This window comes from Babylonia areolata, chromosome 33, assembly GCF_041734735.1.
Source record: "Babylonia areolata isolate BAREFJ2019XMU chromosome 33, ASM4173473v1, whole genome shotgun sequence".
Classification (NCBI taxonomy): domain Eukaryota; kingdom Metazoa; phylum Mollusca; class Gastropoda; order Neogastropoda; family Buccinidae; genus Babylonia; species Babylonia areolata.
Genome location: NC_134908.1, coordinates 22,861,883 through 22,872,408, shown reverse-complemented (window position 1 = coordinate 22,872,408; position 10,526 = coordinate 22,861,883). Strand labels below are relative to the sequence as shown.

Sequence of the window (10,526 nt, the reverse complement as noted above, 5' to 3'; positions counted from 1 at the left end):
ACAGTATTAAGCAGTACAATGATATACAGTACAGTATTAAGCAGTACAGTATTAAGCAGTACAATGATATACAGTACAGTATTAAGCAGTACAGTAAAGTACAGTACAGTACAATGATATACAGTACAGTATTAAGCAGTACAGTATTAAGCAGTACAGTAAAGTACAGTACAATGATATACAGTACAGTATTAAGCAGTACAGTACAGTACAGTACAGTACAATGATATACAGTAAAATATTAAGCAGTGCAGTACAGGTACAATACAATGATATACAGTACAGTATTAAGCAGTGCAGTACAGGTACAATACAATGATATACAGTACAGTATTAAGCAGTGCAGTACAGGTACAATACAATGATATACAGTACAGTATAATGCAGTACAATATAATGGTATACAGTATAGTATAGGGCAGTTGAGGGCAGTACAATACAATACTATACAGTATTGTGCAGTATAGTGCATTACAATACAATGCAATACAGCACAGCACAGTACAATGCAATTCAGTACAATATACTGCAGCAGAATACAATACAAAACAGTTCAGTACAATATAGTGCAATACAATACGACAGAATACAATGCAATACAAAAAATGTAATACAGTACAATGCGATACAATGCAATTTAGTATGATACGATACAATACAGTACAGCACAGTATAGTACAGTACAATACAATACCATGCAATACAACCCACTGCAATGCAAAACAACGCAATACAACACAATACAGCAAAATACAGTACAACAAGTACATTTCCATACAACTGAAAACAGCAAAATACAGTACAAGAAGTACATTTCCATACAATTGAATACAGCAAAATACAGTACAACAAGTACATTTCCATACAATTGAATACAGCAAAATACAGTACAACAAGTACATTTCCATACAATTGAATACAGCAAAATACAGTACAATGTAATGTATTGGCCGCGAGGGTCTCGGTTCGAACTCCAGTCCATCCAGCGCTTTCTCCTGAAGTTTGACTTCAGAATGAAACAAGAAGATATCCACTCTGACTAGTACCTATCTTCTGACTGAACTGGTACCTATCTTCTGACTGGTACCTATCTTCTGACTTGTACCTATCCTCTGACTGATACCTATCTTCTGACTGACTGGTGCCTATCTTCTGACTGGTACCTATCCTCTGACTGGTACCTATCCTCTGACTGACTGGTACCTATCCTCTGACTGGTACCTATCTTCTGACTGACTGGTATCTATCTTCTGACTGACTGGTACCTATCCTCTAACTGACTGGTACCTATCTTCTGACTGACTGGTGCCTATCCTCTGACTGACTGGTACCTATCTTCTGACTGACTGGTACCTATCCTCTGACTGGTACCTATCCTCTGACTGACTGGTACCTATCCTCTGACTGGTACCTATCCTCTGACTGACTGGTACCTATCTTCTGACTGACTGGTACCTATCTTCTGACTGGTACCTATCCTCTGACTGGTACCTATCTTCTGACTGACTGGTACCTATCCTTTGACTGGTACCTATCCTCTGACTGATACCTATCCTCTGACTGGTACCTATCTTCTGACTGACTGGTACCTATCTTCTGACTGACTGGTACCTATCCTTTGACTGGTACCTATCCTCTGACTGGTACCTATCTTCTGACTGACTGGTACCTATCCTCTGACTGGTACCTATCCTCTGACTGACTGGTACCTATCCTTTGACTGGTACCTTCTGACTGGTACCTAAATATGAATGTAAATCGGGACACGGTTGATACAGTCAGCACGCTGGGTTAATGAAGCAGCTGGTCAGACCTCTACCAAGCAGATTTGGGTGCAGCGCATATGAATTTGTCCGAACGCGGTGAAGGCTCTTTGGAACTGAAAGTGGAACTCACCTGTAAGACCTGTGGGTGTAGTTGTCTCCATGTTGCCGGGGTTGTTTCCCTTGTTGTCGGAATTGCTTCCCTTGTTGCTCCGGCTTGTCGTGGACTTTACTGGAGTCCTCTTCTTGGCGGCTGAAGGTATTAGGGAGAAGAAGACGACGACGATGATTATGAAGAAGAAGAAGAAGAAGAAGAAGAAGAAGAAGAAGAAGACGATGATTATGAAGAAGAAGAAGAAGAAGACGACGGTGATTATAAAGAAGAAGAAGAAGAAGAAGAAGAAGACGATGATTATGAAGAAGAAGAAGAAGAAGAAGAAGACGACGGTGATTATAAAGAAGAAGAAGAAGAAGAAGACGATGATTATGAAGAAGAAGAAGAAGAAGACGACGGTGATTATAAAGAAGAAGAAGAAGACGATGATTATGAAGAAGAAGAAGAAGAAGAAGAAGACGATGATTATGAAGAAGACGATGATTATGAAGAAGAAGAAGAAGACGATGATTATGAAGAAGACGATGATTATGAAGAAGAAGAAGAAGACGATGATTATGAAGAAGAAGAAGATGATTATGAAGAAGAAGAAAAAGAACGAGGAGAAGAAGAAGAACAATGAGGAGAAGAAGAAGAAACAGACTCATTTGTGTTTGTGTGTTGTTGTGTTAGTGTGGTGTGGTGTTGTGTGGTGTGGTGTGTTGTTGTGTTAGTGTGGTGTGGTGTTGTGTGGTGTGGTGTGTTGTTGTGTTAGTGTGGTGTTGTGTGGTGTGGTGTGTTGTTGTGTTAGTGTGGTGTGGTGTTGTGTGGTGTGGTGTGTTGTTGTGTTAGTGTGGTGTTGTGTGGTGTGGTGTGTTGTTGTGTTAGTGTGGTGTGTTGTTGTGTTAGTGTGGTGTGTTGTTGTGTGGTGTGGTGTGTTGTTATGTGGTGTGGTTTGGTGTGGTGTTAGTGTGGTGTGGTGTTGTGTTGTGTTGTGTGGTGTTGTGTGGTGTGGTGTGAGTGTGGTGTTATGTGGTGTGGTGTTGTGTTGGGTGGTGTGGTGTTAGTGTGGTGTGTTGTTGTGTGGTGTGTTGTGTTGTTGTGTGGTGTGTTGTTGTGTGGTGTGTTAGTGTGGTGTGTTGTTGTGTGGTGTGTTGTTGTGTGGTGTGTTAGTGTGGTGTGGTGTTAGTGTGGTGTGTTGTTGTGTGGTGTGTTGTGTTGTTGTGTGTTAGTGTGGTGTGTTGTTGTGTGGTGTGTTGTTGTGTGGTGTGGTGTTAGTGTGGTGTGTTGTTGTGTGGTGTGTTGTGTTGTTGTGTGTTGTGTGTTGTGTTGTTGTGTGGTGTGTTGTGTTAGTGTGGTGTGTTGTTGTGTGGTGTGGTGTGGTGTGTTGTTATGTGGTGTGGTGTGGTGTGGTGTGGTGTGGTGTGGTGTGGTGTTGTGTGGTGTGGTGTGGTGTTGTGTGGTGTGGTGTAATTTAGCATGGCGTGGTGTGTTGTGTTGTGTGCTGTGCTGTGCTGTTGTGTTGTGTTGTTTGGTTTAGTGTGGTGTGGTGTCGTGTTGTTTTTAGTTGTACTTACGTCGCGTCTTATTGCGTCGCTTCGTGTTGTGCTGTGTCGTATTACATTGCATTGTTGTGTATTATTTTGCATTGTCTAGTATTGTGTTGTATCGTATTGTGCTGTACTGTACCATACTATATTGTGTTGTATTGTGCTGTACCATACTATATTGTGTTGTATTGTGCTGTATTGTACTATATTGTGTTGTAATGTGCTGTACTGTACTGTACTATATTGTGTTGTATTGTGCTGTATTGTACTATATTGTGTTGTATTGTGCTGTACTATACTGTACTATATTGTGTTGTATTGTGCTGTACTGTACTGTACTATATTGTGTTGTATTGTGCTGTATTGTATTTGCAATGTTTTGTATTGTGCTGTACCATACTATATTGTGTTGTATTGTGCTGTACCATACTATATAGTGTTGTATTGTGCTGTACTATACTGTACTATATTGTGTTGTAATGTGCTGTACTGTACTGTACTATATTGTGTTGTATTGTGCTGTATTGTATTTGCATTGTGTTGCTCTATGTCAGAACGGATTTCTCTGTGTTCGGGCACAATGCAATACCACCACCACCATCACCACCACCACCACATCAACCACCACCACCATCACCACCACCACCATCACCACCACCACCACATCCACCATCACCACCACATCAACCATCACCACCATCACCACCACCACCACATCCACCATCACCACCACATCAACCATCACCACCACCACCACATCCACCACCATCACCACCACCACCACCACAGCAACCACCTCAACAACCACCGCCATCACCACCACCACATCAACCACCACATCAACCACCCCATCAACCACCACAACCACCACCACTACAACAACAACAACCACCACCACATCAACCACCACAACAACCACCACCATCACCACTATCGCAGCCACATCAACCATCACAATCACCACCACCACCACATCAACCACCACCACCACATCAACCACAACCACCACCACATCAACCATCACCACCACCATCACCACCACATCAACCATCACCACCACCATCACCACCACATCAACCATCACCACCACCATCACCACCACATCAACCATCACCATCACATCAACCATCATCATCACCACCACCACATCAACCACCACCATCACCACCACCACCACCACATCAACCATCACCACCACCACCACCACATCAACCACCACAACCACCAACCACCACCACAATAACCACATCAACCACCACCACCACCATTAATAACAACAACAACGTCAACAACAAACAAGAGGATCACCTGCTTGGGACAGAACGAGTGACGCCATCAAGGGCTGTGGAACCGCCACGTCACTGGCTGATGCTGCCGCTGACAGTTCTTGTCTTGATGACGTCTGAGATGACGTCAGCGATGGTTCTTGCCTTGTTGGTGACAGCTCTTGCCTTGATGTCGATGACAGCTCTTGCCTTGTTGGTGACAGCTTTTGCCTTGATGTCGGTGATGCTGTTGGTGACGGTTCTTGCTTTGATATTATTGATGATGATGATGATGATGATGATGGTTTTTGCCTTGATGTTGGTGACAGTTCTTGCCTTGAAAGCAGTGATGATGTTGCTGATGGTTCTTGCTTCAATATTGATGATTCCTGCCTTGATGCCCGTGACGATGTCAATGATGATGGTAACGGTTGTTTTCTTGATGTTGACGATGATGATGGTAACGTTTCTTGCTTTGATGTCAGTGACGTCTGTTCCCCTGATGTCAGTGACGGCTGTTCCCCTGATGTCAGTGACGTCTGTTCCCCTGATGTCAGTGACGGCTGTTCCCCTGATGTCAGTGACGTCTGTTCCCCTGATGTCAGTGACGTCTCTTCCCCTGATGTCAGTGACGTCTCTTCCCCTGATGTTGAATTACGCCTTGGGGTTGTTGCAGACGCTGACAGACTCATTGTTGTCTCGGACGTTGCAGTCATCACTCCACTGGCGGTCTTCCTCAGACCCCCCCACGACCTGCCCTGTCCCTGGTCCTGGTGCAGAGATGTCTGACCGTCGTCCATTTTTAACGTTTTGTTGTCATTACCAAGACCTGTGGTATCTGTTCTTAACGTTTTAATTTCATTCCCCCCACCTGTGAATTCTATTTTCAGTGCTCCAGGGTCATTCGCAACATCTGTGACTTCTGTTTTTAACGTTTGAATTTCATTTCCAATACCTGTGATTTCTGTTTTTAACATTTCCTTGTCATTCTCAGCACCTGTGATTTCTGTTTTTAACATTTCCTTGCTATTCTCAGCACCTGTGATTTCTGTTTTTAACGCTTCAGTGACACGCCCCAAACCTGTGACTCCTGTTTGTAACGCTTCACTGACACGCCCCAAACCTGTGACTCCTGTTTTTAACGCTTCAGTGACACGCCCAAAACCCGTGACTCCTGTTTTTAACGCTTCAGTGACACGCCCCAAACCCGCGACATTCGCTGAAGGGTGCTTCCTTTCCGGTGGTGGGGGGTTGGATGGGAGTGAGTCGCTTCCCTTTGAAAGGTCACTGACTGCATCGTTTCTGCCTGTGGTGGTGGTGGGGGTGGTGGTGGGGGAGTCTCTCTCTGAGCTGCGGGCGTGTCCCTGTGAGCGTGGCTTTGTCAGGGATGCCGTAGGAGATAGAGAACCAGTGTGGGTTGGAAGCAGCACGACACAGCAGCTGAAGACGATAGCAGGGAGTTTGAGAAGCATGCTGGACAGTTCTGGTCTCATTTGCAGAGATGGCTTTGTCGTTTTTTTCTTTTTCTTTTTTAAAATTTATCTGAAAAATGCCAAAAAGAAAAACAGAAGCTGATCTGACGGGACAGAACATGTAGGAGTGGACAGTGGTCAAGACTGACCTTTGGCAGAGAATCGGTATGATCTTAAAGGAAAAGGTTAAAGGTCTCACAGCCTTTTACGGCCGTCTTGCCAGTGAATTTCATACAAATCGACTGTCTAGAACTTGGCATTGGAAGGCGGGGCCCAGTCCTCTCCTTCCGCCGTTATAACCTTCCCCACCTCAAGTCAGGTACATATACTCACACCTGGGAGGAGAGAGGAAAGGACCTTTCCCAAGGACATGAAATCGGAGTAAAGGACCTTTCCCAAGGACATGAAATCAGAGTAAAGGACCTTTCCCAAGGACATGAAATCAGAGTAAAGGACCTTTCCCAAGGACATGAAATCAGAGTAAAGGACCTTCCTAAGGACATGAAAATCGGGGTAAAGGACCTTTCCCAAGGACATGAAATCAGAGTAAAGGACCTTCCTAAGGACATGAAAATCGGGCTAAAGGACCTTTCCCAAGGACATGAAAATCGGAGTAAAGGACCTTTCCCAAGGACACAACACCATGCCGAAACGGGGCCTCGAACCCTGATCCCTGGTGAACACTGGACCACAAGGCCAACGCATGACCGATTCTTCCACGGTGTCAGAATCGAGATTTTGGTTATTTTTAACACACAGATAGTGTGGTGGTTAATTTTGATGATCACAGATAGTGTGGTGGTTAATTTTGATGATCACAGATAGTGTGGTGGTTAATTTTAATGATCACAGATAGTGTGGTGGTTAATTTTGATGATCACAGATAGTGTGGTGGTTAATTTTGATGATCACAGATAGTGTGGTGGTTAATTTTGATGATCACAGATAGTGTGGTGGTTAATTTTAATGATCACAGATAGTGTGGTGGTTAATTTTGATGATCACAGATAGTGTGGTGGTTAATTTTGATGATCACAGATAGTGTGGTGGTTAATTTTGATGATCACAGATAGTGTGGTATCATGAGGCAAGAGACTGTTACAATACTAAGTTTTATCACAGATAGTACGGTATTATGAGGGACCAGACTGTTACGATACTACGTTTTATCACATATAGTACGGTATTATGAGGCACCAGACTGTTACGATACTACGTTTTATCACATATAGTACGGTATTATGAGGCACCAGACTTTTACGATACAAAGTGTCATTGAGCATAAATAAAACAAATGGCAACAAATGAGACAGCGGAAGTCACAGAAATTCGGACTGATGATTTATCAGAATAACTAAGCGACAATGACGACTGGTGATTTTGTCTGATCACCAGCTGGCGTGCACAGTCGTTTCATGATATCGGTGACTGAAGCAGTACTTTCAGTCTGAAGGAGGTGTAAAAGTGTGTGGAATGACCCATATTCGCTTCACCACATTCGCTGTTGAACAAAAAAACATTAAACAAATAAAAACGATAGAAAGAAAGAAAGAAGAGGAAGAAGTATACGATGATTATGAAGAAGAAGAAGAAGAAGAAGAAGATGATGATGATGATGATGATGATGATGATGATGATGATGATGACGAAGAAGAAGATTGATTGATTGATTGAATCTTTAATGGGTAAAGAATTAGGCGCAGTAAAGGCCTTTTTACAACTCTGCCCTTTTAACGACACAAAGCATAAAAATAAAGAAATAAAATGAAATAAAACAAAATAATAAGGACGACGAATAAGAATAGTAACTGGAATAGTCTATCAAAGGTAACAAAGCGATGAAAAGAACAATTGGTACATTACATGTACGTACGTACATACGTACGTACGTACTTACACACACACACACACACACACACACACACACACACACACACACACAATTATAAAACAAGCAAACAAAGACATACGTACACATTCACGCCCACTACTCAAACACACACAAACACACACAGCACTTAGTGTTCATTTGCTAGCACGATCACACATACATTCAGTTTTTCATTCATCATGGCATGGCAGCTAGTGGACTGAGTACAAGCAAGCATTTGCAATATACCGCGAAGAAGAAGAAGAAGAAGATGACGATAATGATAATGATTATGGAATTTGACGACATGTCTTTGGAAGCAATGTTCCATTCTATGCTTCCATCAAATGAGAGACTCATCTTAAATCATCAGTTTTAGGGTTTGGGACAATAGCTCTGTCTGATTTACGTTGGAACTGGAAACAAAATAATGATTTTAAATATTGTGAGCATGCGTTATGAACAATCTTATGCATAAGATTCAATGTGTTATATCTAATAAGTAGATGAACAGGTAATATTTGAAGTTCTTTGTACATATTGTGCACAGATCCGCCTGTGGTATTTACATGGTTAATCATCTTAATGGCACGTTTTTGTAAAGAGCAAAGTGGCTCTAATGTAGAAGGAGGACATTTACCCCAAATAATCGAGCAATAGCTGAGACGAGACTTGACATAGGCAAAGTAAAGCACGTGTCTAGAATGATTATCAAGAAAGTGTTTGATCTGTGACAATTGGAATACACTAGATGATACTTGTTTTATAAGGCAATGCATATGTTTCTGCCACGATTTTGATCAATAGTAATGCCTAATAGCATATGCTTTGTAACTTGCTTAATAATATTGTCTTTATATTTTATGTTAAGTTGTGTTTCTTTCATGTTCTGTCTTTTCAGACGAGGACAAATTAACATGCATTCTGTCTTTTCAGGGTGCACGACCATATCATATCATCACACCAGTTTTCGACAGATTTCATGCTGGCATTCAGATAACTAATTTCGTCTTTATTGTGACTAGCATATTGTATTGATGTATCATCAGCAAATAAATCACACATTGCATGCTGAATTGATAAAGGTAGATCATTGATATACAAGGAAAATAAGAGAGGGCCTAGAATTGACCCTTATGATACTCCTCTTGGAGCATGCCTTTTGGAAGAAATAAAGCCACGTAATAGACAGAATGAATACGGTTTTCTAGGTAAGACCTGAGAAACAATAAGCAGTTATCGTCAATACCATAACATTTCAATTTTTGAAGCAATATTTCCTGATTGATGAAGTCAAACGCTTTTGTGAAATCAAATAATAATAATAACAACAACAAGATTATTATTATTATTAAGAAGAAGAAGATTATTATTATTATTATGAAGAAGAAGACCTTAACAAATGGACCAACCTCTGTTGCCTCTATCACAAACCGGAGCTCAGCCCCAGGCTGTGGAAGGCTCCGCGACAGAGATGTTTTGGCGCTCTCTGTTGTCTCGCGGCCCTTCTGGTTCAGTTGTTCAGGGCTGGGGTTCTGTAAAAGGGCAGATAATCGTCTGTTGGCTTCTTATATAGTTGTAGCGGAGACTCAGCACCCTCCCTCTCCTCCCTTCTCCTTCTCCCTCCCTCTCCTCCCTCCCTCTCCTCCCTTTCCTCCCTCTCCTCCCTTCCTCTTCTCCCTCCCTCTCCTCCCCTCTCCTCCCTCTCCTCCCTCTCTCCCCCCTTTTCTCGCCTCCTCTTCCTCTCGTCTTCCTGTCTCCGTCTCCCCCTCCCCCACCTCCCCCGTCTTCACTTCCTCCTCGCCCTCTTCCTTTTTTTCTTTTTCTTTTTAAATCTCCTTCTTCTTCTCCTCCTCCTCCTCCTCCATCTCCTTCTTCTCTTCCTCCTCTTCCTTTTCTTCTTCTTCTTCTCCTCCTCCTTCACCTTCTTCTTCTCCTCCTCCTCTTTCTCCTTCTTCTTCCTCCTCCTCCTTCTCCTTCCAATTCTTATTTTTCTTCCTCCTCCTCCTCCTCCGTCTCTTCCTCCTCCACCTTTTTCTTCTTCTTCCTCCCCCTTCTTCTTCCTCCTCCTTCTTCCTCCTCCTCCCCCTTCTTCCTCCTCCTCCTTCTTCCTCTTTTTCCTCCTCACCCTTCTTCTTCTTCTCCTCTTCCTTCTTCTTCCTCCTCCTCCTTCTTCTTCTTCCTCCTTCTTCTCCCTCCTTCCTCATTCTCCTACTCCTCCTCCTTCTTCCTCTTTTCCTCCTCCTTCTTTTCTTCCTCCTCCTCTTCTTCTTTATCTGTGTCTGTCTCTCTCTGTTATCGTATAATCATTGCTCCGTCTCTCTTTCTTTTCCAGTTTCAGTTTCTGCGTCTGTACATCTCTCTGTATCTTTCTGGTCTTTCTCTGTCTCTCTGCCTCAATCTGTCTGTCTCTCTCCCTCCCTCTCTCTCCTCACATTCTTTATTCTTCTGCTTTTGCTTTTGCCTTTTGTATGGGTGTGGTGAAAGGGCTTGCTGCTTTTCCTTTTACCAT

The 10,526-nt window shown here is 42.8% G+C and overlaps 1 protein-coding gene across 1 annotated transcript in view; it reads right to left on the bottom strand.

Moving 5' to 3' along the window:
* Positions 1-9,560, bottom strand: part of LOC143277123 (uncharacterized) — a 24,170-nt gene extending 14,610 nt beyond the window's left edge. The window contains exons 1-3 of the mRNA XM_076581861.1: positions 9,427-9,560; positions 4,716-6,214; positions 1,897-2,016 (exon numbers count right to left, since the gene is read on the bottom strand). Of these exons, the coding sequence (XP_076437976.1) occupies positions 1,897-2,016; positions 4,716-6,165 (1,570 nt within the window). The 5' untranslated portion in view covers positions 6,166-6,214; positions 9,427-9,560. The remainder of the gene's footprint in view (positions 1-1,896; positions 2,017-4,715; positions 6,215-9,426) is intronic.
* Positions 9,561-10,526: the final 966 nt, after the last annotated feature.